Raw genomic sequence first — 14,442 nt, 5'->3', positions numbered from 1 at the left:
ATCATTTTGCTATTTCATGCAAACTTGTAACATATTTGAATGACAGATCTAGAGCAGAGAGGTCAACATATGTATTTGCTAGGTGGTGTGCAAACACCAACAGTTTTATGGAACCCATCCTTGAACCACTGAAAAAACCATGACCAGCCATTATAAAGCAGTCATGTTAAAGAATATTACATTTAGACATGCAATTGCAGGAGTTTACTGGCTCCATCCCAATCCAGACAGACATTTTTAAGGAAAATCAGTAGAAGATTAGAACTTGAAGGGAACAGATACTACATATCCATCATCATTTCTCACTATTGAGGGCATTGCTGGAAGGTATTTGGTAAACACATCCACTGTACAGTTAAGCGACATTAGAGAAAAGGTGACTGTAGTCATGCCGCTCTACATGGTGATTTAGGGTATTGACAGTGTTGAAAAGGCCTGTGATGCGCTTTGATTTTACTTTTTAAAAAGCTATATGAACCCTGATTAAAATACAGTGCCAACTGTATGGTTTTGTTTGTGTGTCCTTATTCTATTAGAGAATAAGTTAGACATTTTAGCAATGACGTCAATGGAGATTGATTCGCGTTTGAAGCCAGCCTTAAGTGTCTATTTGAGGAACAGCAGTTTTTGTACTTCTGGGTTGGCTTAATTTTTCAGCCTCATAGATGCCACTTTGGTTGTTAACTGGTGGAGAAACTCTTGCAAAATGACTAGCATGACAGTATGACTGCTGTCGTTAGACAGTAAAAACAGGTGGAAAAAGTTTTATCAGTAAAGCAAGAAAAGACCAAATAGCTTGATTTCAAATCTTTCATGAAATGATATCATCACCCAAACATGCATCCAGTTGGTAAGAACTGTGCAACTCAGTTCAACTCATTGAGAATATCAAATTTATTTGAGTACCAAATCAAACATATGTTCAAACTCAGTTCTATAATAAATCCTCATGTACACTATACACATTTACCTTTCAACAGAACAAAAATTAATTATGGCTGGCAACTGGTGTGATTACAGTGCTAGATATGCATCATTTACAGCTATCTCACAAATAACCTCTGAATAGGTTCAATTGAATGATTGTCTTTGTTTATATTCCTAATTTTTGTAATGAATTGTAGGTTTTATAAAACAAAACAAAAAAGACAACAATTATCCATCAGTCAGCACATTGTATTGTGGCTACACTGTATTCTACAAAATTCCTTTACTTTTTTATTGTGGAAGTCAGACAACAAAACACAAAAAATTTCAGATTTCTGCTGTTTACATCCATTGTAGACACAAGTTAACGTTATGTTATCGGTTTGATGTGCTCGCTCATGAGAATGGAAAATTCTTTGAGAACTGAGTAAACATACCTATTTGAGTCGTATTAAATTTGGATGTGATTTTTAAGTCCACAGGCTATGTCTTGATTATTAGCTGTCACTTTGTAGTAGTTAGACCTTTACAACATAGTCAGAGTTGCCACAGACGACTCCAGCGTCTTCATAGTGGGCACAGTTATGTATCGCCACACCAGCATGCTTGCAATCAAGCAGGCTGGACTCGGTTCCTTCACACTGAACATCATCCAAAAGAATCCGTAGATCCTTCCCCTCACCAAACTCAGAGTTCTTTGCTGCAGTCAGTGCAAACTGGAAGCCCAGCTGATGGCAAACTACTCTAGCATTTTGAATAGTCCATAAGTCATCACATACAGTACCCCACTCCCCGTTAATATAAATCTCTACCCGTCCACGGTCGCTGCGGCCATGTTCGTCTCCAACCAGCCTCACCGCTCCGTTCTGCAACTCGGGTGCACTGACCGTTCTGGATTTACCCTTCCTGCGCCGACCCTTCCGTCTTGAATTTCTGTGTGGTTTGGTCGTTGTTGTAGTTGGTATAGGGGTGGTCATTTTTAATTCTTCGTCACCTAGACCATCAATGAGCTCTTGGAGCCAGTCATGGGACTTTGTGGGTTGTGGCTTTTTCGTATGTGGTGGCTGAACACCAATCAATGCTAATGGCAAAGACAGGAGACCAAATATGAATATAAACCAAAAATGGACAGATTTCAGAATGGAGACTGTCAAGTGTTTGAAAGGTGGACTCACTTTCCTGGGGTACAAATGTGATGAGATTACTTGTTATCCTGACAGGAAGAGGATCATAGTGACAGTGTCTCGGTGGAGCACGCCTGAAAATCAGTGAACAAAAACACAGAACCAAATTACATAAAATTTTGTGAGCAAGGGCATTTTTTTTTTAAAATTTGAGATCGATCAAGCATTTCTGCTCACATTACAAAACCATTTGCATCTCCAGAATTTCAGGTTGATCTTGTTGATAAAATCCCCATACACAATTTCTTTTTACTTTACAGCTCCCAAAATACACATAATGAGAGAGAATTTAATAAAGATCACTTTCACATTACTTTTTTCAGTGATTTAATGAATCACCCAGCAAGCACTCTAGGTGACCCAATTACACACCCATAATGCTGTATGATGTACAGTTGTATGCTGGATCTGGCTAAAGGCTACAACACTCATGCTGTAACCACCAGATGTGACTTCTACATTTACTTTTAGTGAGGTGTACATCATCTTTGACTGTTTCTATTTTGCTCAACCATCTCTGCTTTGCTTGAAAAGTTTTTGTATAAACTATACCAATTTAACATGCTATCTATGAAATGTGAAGCTATGTTTGGATGACAATATGTCAGAAAATGTTATCGCTAAAGCTGAATTACTTTTTTTCACCATCTTTTGTTATTGATTCAGAATCTGAGCACCTCGTTGTCAGACTGCAGGTTTACTTGTGGTAACTCGAGCTTCTAGAACTAGGGTGGGAGACATAGCCTTTAGCTATGAGGCTCCTCTGCTGTAGAACTTGCTCCTAGCTGCATAGCTAAAATTTAATTGGATTGAAAAGCAGAGTAGTTTCACCTAAAGCAGGTGAGTACAACCACAAACCCACTGCTTCTATTGTAAATTGTGTCTAAAAACTGCAAACTCATTTTATTTAAATATTCTGGCTGCGGGCACCTAGATAGCTCAGTTGGCTCAGTGGGGATCCTATAAACAAAGGCTATAGTCCCTAACCAGGTGGTCATGGTTTTAAATCCAGCCCATATCTCTCTCTCCACTGACAAAAATACCTACACACACACACACACACACACACACACACACACACACACACACACACACACATATAAAAATATACACAGTGTTTCCTCCAGGATTTTTTTCAGCAGTGGCGGCAGGCTCTTCAGAGAGCCGTGGCGGCGTAAACACATGACACTTGACTGCAGATGTTACTTGTACAACTTATTCATTGAATCGCCAGTTGAAAATAGCTTTTTAAAGGCTGAATGTAGAAAATTATTTTTAAAAAAACCCATTTGAACAAGGTCATCTGAAAACGCAGTCAGCAATTACATCATGGAGTGTAGATATTAGCTTAATGCTATCAATAGTTTACTCACGTTAGCGACACTGAGTTGGCACCAAGCCCAATTAACTTAAGCTACCGATATGTAACATAATGTTAGCTGGACATCAATATTTTGTGAATGTCCATTTAATTCGTAAAATACACTACTCACAATAAATTAGGAATATTGTTATTTACACGAGTGCTTTTCCTATTCGGTCTAAATTTTAATGAAATAAGTAATAGTTCCCTTTGATATTTCAATTATTGAATGAGAAGAAGCACCATTTTCACTACTGCAATATTTATTACCCCCACAATTTAGACAATAACAAAGACAGCCCCAAATAACCAAAATTGGCAGTCAGTAGCGGGTGTTTCCACCATTTGCCGCAATGACACCTTGACAGCGACGTCATGCTCCTAACTCGCCTCATATGTTGTTCCAAGGCAATGCATTCCACTCCTCCACAAGTGCTTCAGGCAGTTCTGCCAGGTGGGGGTGGGGTACAAGCACCCAGTCGCTGCTTCAGCTGGTCCCAGACATGCTCTATAGGGTTCAGGTCAGGGGACATTGCTGGCCATACCATACGAGGCACTCCGACTGCCTGAAGTCGAGCTGTGACAATTCTGGCACCATGTGGTGGAGCATTATCATCCATGAACAGAAAGTTGGGGGTGTGCTGGTGGAATTAGGGTATGATGACGGGTCCTATGATGTCTCTGAGGTAAGAATGTGCAGTGACTGAGCCATCTACAATCACCAAATCTGTTTTGTGCTGACTGGTGATGCCTGCCCAGACTGTTGCACCTCCTTCACCAAAGCGAAACATTCATCACACTCCCACATTCCTGACAGTTCTCCTGACAATGTCCCTCCACATAAATCTTCGACTGTTTTTCCCGTTGGTCTTCAGAGAGCTTAAGAGAAAATCTTCACTGACAACAAAGTCAAACTATTTCAAATTTTGACCAACTCTTTGAGCATTCAACGCATGATAAACCACAACAATCATCTCCTCCAGACATCGCAGCTGAGTATGACATCACCAGGCTCTCCATAGCTCTACCTGGGTTACCAGGTATGATTCACTTCCCAACAACCTTTTTCTTTCTTATCTAGCAAAGGGCAACCAGCTTCTCCCTCTTTCATTCTTTCTTCCCTGCAACTGCTCTCCCTAACTTGGTCTCTCTCTCCCTCGGCACCGGGTTCCTCTCCTTTACTCTCCTGACAGTGTGGGAAAAAAAGCATGTTAGGGCAGACTTTGATGAAGCCACTAGCCAGAGCATGGACAAAATTTTTAATGTGCTTGTTCGCTTTTTTTGATGATGATGCAGCCAGAGTAACTGCTCAACATCTGGGAAACAGAAAAGTAAACATTGCCAATGCCTAAACACTTACATAAGAAGTAAAAGATGCCAGAAAGAAAGAAGAAATAGGAAAAAATAAAGATTCAGCTTTCCAGTTCTTGTAGCATCATAAAAACCAAAAAAATCATTGAACTGAACTGTAGTTTTCTGTAGTAAACTGTATTTGTTTATTTTCAATGTTCTTATTTATTTCTGATTATTGAAGTTACCACTTCTCAGAGCACTTTAATGTTTTTTTGGTTAATAACAGAACTATAGTTTGCTGTTATAAACTATATTTTTATTTATGTAATTTCTTTTGCACTGTAACTTTTTACATAGTTGTATTTCAGAATAAAAAGTAAAAGTGATGCACATATTGTTAAAAGGTGAATCAATGTTCTTTTTCTGTGTCTTTTATTGATTGGTTGCCAAACAATATATTTGCACCATACTGTAGTCAGATGGAGTACCTACCACGACCTACTGACCATTTTTGGTATTACTCTAATCTGTAGTAGAAGTACGCTAACACATACATCTTAATTTCCTATTATTTAGCTAGACTGTACCCCAACCCCCACTCAAAAGTGAAGTTCAGGTCTAGGATTATTTCTCACTTTAAGCCCTGCAAATGTGGCTACTGCAACAAGATTGCTGTGCCTGATAACATTATGTCTGTGGTCTGGAATTATTTCCAAGCCCACATATATCGGTATCAGTTGATACCTGAATCAGAAATTGAGAGCTGGACAATATCGGCATATCGGTGATCAGCAAAAAATCCCGAAAAAAACAGCAACATCGGATATCTCTACCCGAGTCCTCTTCCACTCAATCCCGGCAGCATCCAAAATTCTAACATGTTCTTCAGCCACTCCTTCCATATTTATGCAGATTCCAGCCAAGGGGTTCCAGACTACCTAATCAAGGCCATAGGCTTCAAGTGTACCCACTTCTCATCCACTCTAACCCTCGAGACCTAAGTTACGCCCTGTCCTAGTTTAAAGCATTTTTGGGGGTCTGCCAGCCCGGGAGCCGCTGCTGATTACCAACTAATCGTATCCCCACACCTCATCAGCTCATCTCCGTCATCACCAACATGACGCTCACTGGCATCCAACAAACAATGAAAGTTCAAATTGATGGTTTGATCTATGACAATGAAATGAAGATAAAAATTTTTTTAACTGAGGTTCAGGAGCAGGACCACACCTCAATCACTCCCCTTCCTGCCGTACGTCTAGTCTACACTTACCATTCTGCCCTTCCCATTTGTTGGTTCTCACTTCTCGTGCCCCACCCAGCCTCCTTTTGCTTCTGTCTCCTTTTCCTGTCTTCACCTTTTCCTAAGGGGTGCGCAGTCAGCGCTGATCCCCAACTAAGCTCCTCCTAACACTGCATCAGCTCGACTCAGTCATCACAAACATAACGCTTATTAGCATCCAATTAACAATCAAGCTTCAAATTGCTAGTAAACATGTATTTAACTTCCAGATGGTGTTCTAAAAGTTATGTAAAAAAGTAAAATATGTTAATTCGTTAGGAAACAAACACAACCACCTACTGCTAAGAGAATGCAAAGAGTTGTCTCCAGCAATGACAGAGAAAGGAGATTTAGGGGCTGTGTGGCTTTGTTTTTTCTTTTTTTTTACACAAATGCCACTGTTTCATTTCTTCACTCTAGCAAAAAGGGGTCAAGCAAAAAGACCGCCACATTCAAGAGAAAAAAGGCTAAGAAAGTTTACATGTACACCAAGTCTGATATGCACATTTCCTGCGTTCATTGAGAAGACTGACCTCCATGTGTTTGTAGTTATGAACAGATGTGAGGCTGACAAATTCCTTTCCTGGAAACAGAAATAGGATCCTCTACACAGTGACTTACTTTGCATGGGAAACTACAGTTTTCTTTTCATTATGATGGTAAAATAGGAACACACAAAAAAACAAACAACAAAGCATTGATTACAGGACCTACAAAAAGTATCCACCCCCCTCCCCCCAGAAGCTTTCCAATTTCAGTGCTTTTTAACACAGAATTATGGTCAATTTTAATTTGGTGTTTTGAATTTTAAAGGGGGTAAATACTTATAGACTTACTTACTTATAGACACTGCATTGCTCACCTTGAAGGATCCACCACTTTATAAATCACTCCTGTAGGTGATGTAGCACTTGGTACTTCAGTGGACATGAAGTAAAGTTCACCTGAAGATAAACAAAACATTACAATCAGAGCACATTAGACAAGAAAACACATCAAAATTTATAATGAATAGAGAAAGAATGCTACAAGTAAACAGGTTGAGTATTGATTCATTACCAGATTCATCCTCAGCAAAGGAGATAATGTATTGGTGATAATTGTTGATGAGTCCAGGGAAGGCACAAGTCAGACCCACCCCCATACAGATTTCATTGTATTTCCACTCCCCTGTGCTTTTGTCCTCCCGCAGACTCATCAAACGCCTGTAAGAGAAATACAGTCCACAATCTCTAATGTGCAGTGCACTCCATGTGTTTTTTTCTTTTCATGGAGCATTGCTTGTACTTACGATTTACCAACAGAAATTGTCTACTTCTACTTTGTTTTAAGATTTCCTATTTAAAACAAAGAACAGTACTTGTAATAACTAGTGGTGCAACGGATCAACCTTGATCTGTGATCCGTACGGATCGCTCTCCACGGTTCGGAACGCATGTGGTCCGCGGATTGATTGATGATGAAAAAAAAGTTGTACGTGGTCACGTGGAGAGCGAATGTTTAATCCACACTATTTGAGAGCAGCGGTAGTCATAGGGGGTGAATACTTATGCAGGACTTTAGGGTTTTTTATTTAGTTTTTTCCTGGATTAGTTTATTTAGATGTTCTTTTGGATTTTTTTTTGTATGTGTTTTCCTCCATCTGCCTTTGTTTGGTCTCCTGTCAGTTCATTCATAAACTCTGTTAGGGTTTTTTTTGTTTTATTTTCTTAAAGTTTCTTTTGGCCACAACCTGCCTATTCTAAGTCTCTGCACTTAGGTCCATTCCTTATCCATAACTTGACAGAATAAACTGGCCAGTATGGATCTAGTGAATACTGAAATTGTTGAACAGAGTTGACCTATAAAGTTAGTAAGCCTTATGCCTGCTAGGTTCTAGTCTGTCCTAATACCATTTTGCCACAACTTGCCAGCTTCAAAAGTATGTTTATTTATTAGTTGTTTAGTATTAGCATTAGCTATTAGTCAGTGTTTCTGCATAAGGTTCTGTGGAGAGCAATCATATCAATTTAATTGCCTCCTAGGCCAAAGAGTGGGAGAGGTAGAGTCATTCTACTCCTTTGAAGGCCTTTCTGGCATCCAGTGACAGTAAGGCAGTATCTGGCGCCCCCTTATGGTTATCTATAATTTTCATGATTTCCCCCAACATTATAGAAACCTGCCTGCCATGAAAAAAGCCATTTTGATATTTTCCTATTATCTTTGGTCACATTCCTTCCATCCTTCTGGCAAGAATTTTGCACTGAACTTTTACATCTGCATTTTCTGAAATGCTAAAGGGTGATTGGCCTCATGTTCTCACATTTGTTTGGTTTCCCAACTTGTGGAAGCAAGGTAATTCATGCACGTCTCAAGGAGCTTGGTAGGATTCCATCATTGAAGGATTCTCTAATATCACCAGCTCTAAAGCAAAGCAGTCATACCAAAAGGTAAAAATAGGCTCTCATGGAGTTCATCGAAATCTTATCCTGCTGAGAGCTGAATATATATGACAAATATGCTATGATTAGGGTGAAACTCCTGGACAGGGACTGCAAGGTGTGAAAGGTTTATCACCTTACTACAAAGTGACCAAGATGAGACTATCATAGACTTAACTGAAATAAATGAATCTTGAAAATGTTGACACCTCAGAGGCAACTAATGACAGATTTCAAATGCATAGCTGGAATCCACATTTCAATCGGATCATAATCCGATCGTTGATGATTTATATGTATATTTTCTTAATCGCACCGACCTTGAACAAGCTATTCATGCCTTTATCAGCTCAAGATTTGACAACTGCAATGCACTCTATGTTGGCATCTCCCTATCTTCCATCAGTCGCCTGAAACTCAAGTGAATATCAAAATACTACAGCGTGCCTTTAAACAAACAATCCCAGTCGTGAGCACATCACCCCTGCCCTTTACACTCTCCACTAGCTTTCAGTCCAATTGAGACTTGTTTTTAAACTCTTAATTTGACTACGTTTACTTAGTCCAAGTAGTAGTACACTTTATATGTAATACGTCAGATGTGTTCTATGTTGATTGCACGGTCCCTGATCAAAAAAATGAATACAAAAAAAAACGTAAAAAAAATGTTTGTTTTAAAAGCTCTTAACAGTTTTTTGCTCCACCTTATTTATCCAAGCTGTTAACTTTACAGGACCACAAAGAGCTCTGAGGACATCGGATAAGTGGCTGCTTGAAGTAGCTGGGTCTAAATGTAAACACTGGGGTGACTGGGCGTTCCCTGTAGCTGCATCCAGGCTCTGGAACAAGCTCCCTTTGCATGTTCTCACTGTGCATGTGTGGGTTTTCTCCAGGTACTCCAGCTTCCTCTCACAGTCCAAAAACTTGCTCAGGTTAATTGGTAAATCTAAATTGACCGTAGGTGTGAGTGTGATTTTTTTTTGACCGTATGTGCAGCCCTGTAATACACTCACAAACTGTCCAGGGTGTCCCCTGCCTTCCCTGTAAGTCAGCTGGGACAAGCTCAAAAGCCCAATGAGGATAGTGATAATGGATGAATAGAGGTTAGACTTACCCACTCATGAAGTCTCCAAATATGTACATGCCATTCAGGTTGGGGTATTCACAGCCTCGGTACACATAGCCACCAGTAACTGACTTGCCCATCTTGTGAGGATACGCATAAATAGGCAAGACGTCATCTGTAAAAAAAGAAAAAAATCAAAGGTCATTACTGGTATTACTATGCTTTTCCTTGACCTAAACTTTATACATTTGTTTTTAGAATGAAACCAGATGTTTGATATTGACAAAAAAAGGTTCACAATATATAATGGAGTTAAAGTTAAATAGGTATTATTTGATAAACCCAACTTCACATTCATTTTTTAGGACGCATTAACAAATGGAGGATTTTTTTTATTTAAACTTGGCCACCAAATCACAATGTAATTCTAACATATTTAAAGCAGATATTGTGACATAATTATTCAATATATTGTTAATAAACAAGTACTGTTCATTCGGCACAGTGTCTTTCTTAAAATAAGTGGATATAATCCCTGATGGTCTGTTTCACATCCTGATTATACTGATTATGAAAGAGGAATGTATGCATACCTTCATTTCACATGACTGATGGTGCAGATGGATAGTTGCAGATATAATGTATCTACCTAATATCTACAACTAGATATAGAGTTTATCAGTACACTGTTTATAAATTACAGCAAGTGAAACATGTTTAGGAACTGGCAAGAAGAATCTAAATTCAACTTTAATGATTCTATTAGAATCATAACTTTCAAACCACTTTTAAGTTGGAACAGGTTCCCGATGCTCTAGTGCTCTACCTCTAATGCAGGTGATTTTTTTTTCTTTTCCAAGAAAGCTCACAAACTTCATTTGATTTACTGGATTATTGGACAGGTGAACCTCAAGAACAAATGAATAAGAATAAATACCTCTTGCCATTCATCAGTTGTTATATTTGAGCCTCGATAAGTGAGGGGGATAATAATAATAGTAATGATAATAATAATTACAATTATTAGTAGTAGTAGTAGTAGTATTTTATTATTATTATTTTGTCACTAGTCTTTTAAAAAAATACACTTTTATTATTTAACATAATAAATAAATTACTTCTAATGATGGAGATTATTGCAGTGTGCATTACAGAAAATAGTGTAAGTACATACTCATCCTGCCCACTCGCATATGAAGACAACAATGTACATCTCATAACGAAATATGCCAAGGCTGGGAGTATATTAGACGATAAGTGACAAGGTAGTTTTATTGTTGGCATGTTGGATGCAGAAATAATTAGCAGGGGAAAAGACCCAACACTAATTCTAAGGACTTTAAATTTAAACTTGGTCATTTAACCCCAATTTATGTTTGAATTCTGAAATAATTTAAAGAAAATAATACAGATAAATATATTGGAGAGTAGCTATGATGGCATGAAGAGTGTGCTGTGGAGGACAATGTTGTTCCAGTAATTTCAAGTGTCTGCTTATGCTTATTATGGTAATTACTCTGTAACTGTATGAAGAATGTGTGGATAAAGATATTGCATTAACATATTGATTATAGCAGCTATGCAATGGACACAATAAAAACAATTGTTTTCCGTGTAGTCTCTCACAAAACGATAATCATGTGCAAATAGATGTAGCACCTACCGAGTGAGCTGTTAGCACACAGCTTCTTATCATAGCAGGAAAAGCCCTCTCTGGCTCTCCAGCCATAATTTCGACCTCTCTCAATAATGTCGATTTCCTCAAACTTGTTCTGGCCTACATCACCACAGAAGATACGCCCTTTGCCCTCTTTGGTCCAAGGATCCCCCCGGTCCACTGAGCACCTCCACATATTCCGAACACCATAAGCATAGATCTCAGGTCGTGCACCCCACTCATGTATAAAGGGATTATCTGGAGGAATTCTGTACAGTGGGCCTCTTTCGTTGTCATCCACATCAATGCGAAGAACTTTACCCAAGAGAGATGACCTGCAATAGACGTGCCAATGTGATGAAGTGTGAAATAAAGCACATTTTATCTAAAATACACAGAATTACACAGCTATTAAACTTCATTCATTAAAATAAACTCAATTCTCTGCTATTTAAGGCCATTTGATGTTGTCTAATTGTAGAAATCTTTTGCAGCCCCCTTACTTGTTCTGAGCATTCCCATATTTCCCAAATGGGTCTCCTGCCATTCCACCATCACCTGTGAAAATGTACAAGTATCCATCATCTGCAAATAGTAGCTGGCCTCCATTGTGATTGGATGCTGGTTCATCGATTTCCAGAATAACACTGAAAGGAAAATGCATACAAGAAATAAGAAAAGGAATTTTCTCTGTTTGTAGAGAATATTATGATACAGAGTGTGCAAAATTATCAACATTTAAACATTTTTTAAAAAAGAAAATTGTGTCTCTTTGGTAATCTGCAATCACAGTCCATACCTACCGCTCAGAGGCATGATCCACCACATTCATGTCATTGGCTGATACACGGAACTCACTGATCCTGATCCTCTCATTAAAATCCACCTCCACTGAGTAATACACATAAAGCTTCCCATTGTACTTGTATTTTGGGTGAAAGGTGAGCCCCAGAAAGCCTCTCTCATCACCTTCCCACGATGATGTTAGCACAGTTTTGGTAATGTTTAAAAATGGTCTTTCCAGTTTGGATCGGTCTGGAAGGAAAGTCCACACCAAGCCCACCTGTTCTGCAACAAAGAACCGATGTGTTCCATCATTGGCATAGACCATGGCTAGCGGATTTTGAAGCCCGTTGGCCACTTCCTCCAGGCACAGCTGCAGACAGCCATGTGAGTCCGACTGAACCCGGCCGAGGTGCTGAGTAAGTTTCTGATTGCTGAGCAGATGAGGATAGCAATAGTCCATATCATCTAGCTCCAAGTATTTGCAGAGACGGGTCTGGTTTTCTCTGACTTTTGCTATGTGTGGGTCATCAGATAAGAGAGGGATGACGACGCTACACTTTCTCCAAAACTGAGAACAGTAGTCAGGACAGAGGCCAGGGATGGTCCTGACTGGGGTGCTTGGGTCCTCAGCATCAAAGAGGTGAGCTGCATAGGGGGAACACTCCTGAGATCCCAGACAGATGGAGAAAAGTGGAGAAGAAGCAATAAGGAGAAAGAATAAGGACAATGAGTAGCATGTAAGACTTATACTAAACTTACATTAACTATTTTTGGCACACAGAGAGCAACATAAGCAAGCTGTGTACACAGCTCTGACATGAAATCATGTATTTTGAACCACAATCTGGATGAATGGTGGTCCAATTTTTTCGTCTTTTTTAGCTGCTCCTTCACCAATTCATGAGGGAAAAATTAGTCCCTTTATTTGCTAAAATATCATTCCGCTAAATGAACCATATTCTCTTCATCACTGCAGATAAATGTCTATCATAAACACATTGCTAATAAAATAGTACTATAACGTATTTTGTTGGTATCAGTACTATATGAATGCCTGTGTTTTAGTACTAACAAAACTAGAACTGATCCCTTTCACACTGCACAAAGACATTTGCTCAGCTGTTAGCGTTAAAATGTTGATTATAGCAGCTTTAACAAAAACAAAACCCGAGTAGCCTAACAATAAAGTATCTGTTTAGGCCCCTAATTGATTATTTAATTTTTAAAATCTGTCATTTTCAATTAATTACACTGAAAAATACCTGTAAATAAATAAAAGGCAATAGATCATCCATTGTCTTCAACAGTTTATCAAAATTAGAATTGTAATGCACGGAGGGTGGAGCCTAGTAGTGAGCTTGATATGAGATCAAATAATGCTTCAAATTGGACACCAAATATATAATACTTGCCACAACTGCCTAATACAGACTGGGGTTATACACCTAGTTTATCAGTCCACTTAGTCAAACAGTTATGACCTTTGTTTCTCCTTATTATCTTCATTTGACTGATGTTGGTTTACAGGGATGCCATTGGTGATTTACCAGTGTATTTGAGCAAGAGAGGAACTCTGGGGAAATAAAACGGCCATGTTTCATTTTTTTCTTAAAGAGGTAATAGAATTTTTATTAATGACAGATCGACAGAGGAATGTTTTAGTGCGTATGTTTGGTCAGCCTCTCAGTGCATGATGGGTGCATTTCAAAGCCAATCGACCTTTGTACATGCATGCCTACCTGGCAGAGTAACTCCAGGACAAACGACGCGCAGTTGGCATATCCGTGGTCATCAAAATTATCCATAATCTGGTAATATTTAGTCATCAGCTCCTGGTCTTTCTCATAATCACAGCAGCCAAATTCCTTATACATTACGCAAAACTCCAGCTCCCTTCGCGGTCGGAAGGGCGGCTTAAAATCCAAACACTGCGGGTGCAACATTACAGGTGGAAGAGGAAGAAGTATTATCATAAAATAAAGAATGCACATCGGCGGCGACCACCGCCGCCGCCAAGGAACCTCCACATAACGCTGCTGCATTGTAGCGTCTGTTGGATAACATGGAAGACAAAGTTGAGCAAATGCAGTTTCACGTCTGGACTTTGCTCTGACTTCAGCGTTCCGCTTCAGCGCTCTGACGTAAAACAGCTCTGTCTGTCTGTCTGTCTGTCAGAACACACCGTTGGCAGCCGTGTGGTCGCCGAGTACAGCCGAACACAAAATGAAAGGAAGCCAACGACAAGAGCCAGCCACACAGAGGAAGCAGTTCAAGCTGCTGTCTGTGTAGCCACCACAGTAATGGCAGAACCACCACTAACAGCAAAACAAGAGAGTTCGAATACACACTGCTATTCGATTCGAAATTAATTTGCAATTGTCACTTTTGCTACATCATCCTTGAATTTCCCCCAAGAAGAAAAACAAAGTATCAATCAAAAATATTGAACAATCATGCATGTCTC

General features: G+C 39.2%; 1 protein-coding gene across 2 annotated transcripts; it reads right to left on the bottom strand.

Moving 5' to 3' along the window:
• Window positions 1–876: 876 nt before the first annotated feature.
• On the bottom strand, window positions 877–14,238 carry hhipl1 (HHIP-like 1). 2 transcript variants are annotated; one of them, XM_022221787.2, is made up of 9 exons: window positions 13,718–14,222; window positions 11,996–12,642; window positions 11,696–11,839; window positions 11,199–11,527; window positions 9,584–9,710; window positions 7,109–7,254; window positions 6,912–6,993; window positions 2,103–2,185; window positions 877–2,008 (listed from the first exon to the last, which is right to left on the bottom strand). In XM_022221787.2, exons 1-9 carry the CDS (start codon window positions 14,018–14,020, stop codon window positions 1,446–1,448), a joined length of 2,424 nt encoding a protein of 807 aa, XP_022077479.2. In that variant the 5' UTR covers window positions 14,021–14,222; the 3' UTR covers window positions 877–1,445. The 2 variants fall into 2 exon arrangements, with proteins under 2 accessions (XP_022077479.2, XP_051802996.1); XM_051947036.1 differs by lacking the exons at window positions 877–2,008; window positions 7,109–7,254 and having other exon boundaries at window positions 2,144–2,185; window positions 13,718–14,238.
• Between the last annotated feature and the right edge of the window lie 204 nt (window positions 14,239–14,442).

Source organism: Acanthochromis polyacanthus, chromosome 1 (assembly GCF_021347895.1).
Source record: "Acanthochromis polyacanthus isolate Apoly-LR-REF ecotype Palm Island chromosome 1, KAUST_Apoly_ChrSc, whole genome shotgun sequence".
Taxonomy (NCBI): domain Eukaryota; kingdom Metazoa; phylum Chordata; class Actinopteri; family Pomacentridae; genus Acanthochromis; species Acanthochromis polyacanthus.
The sequence above is the reverse complement of the archived record's forward strand: the minus strand, read 5'-3'. Positions and strand labels throughout refer to the sequence as shown.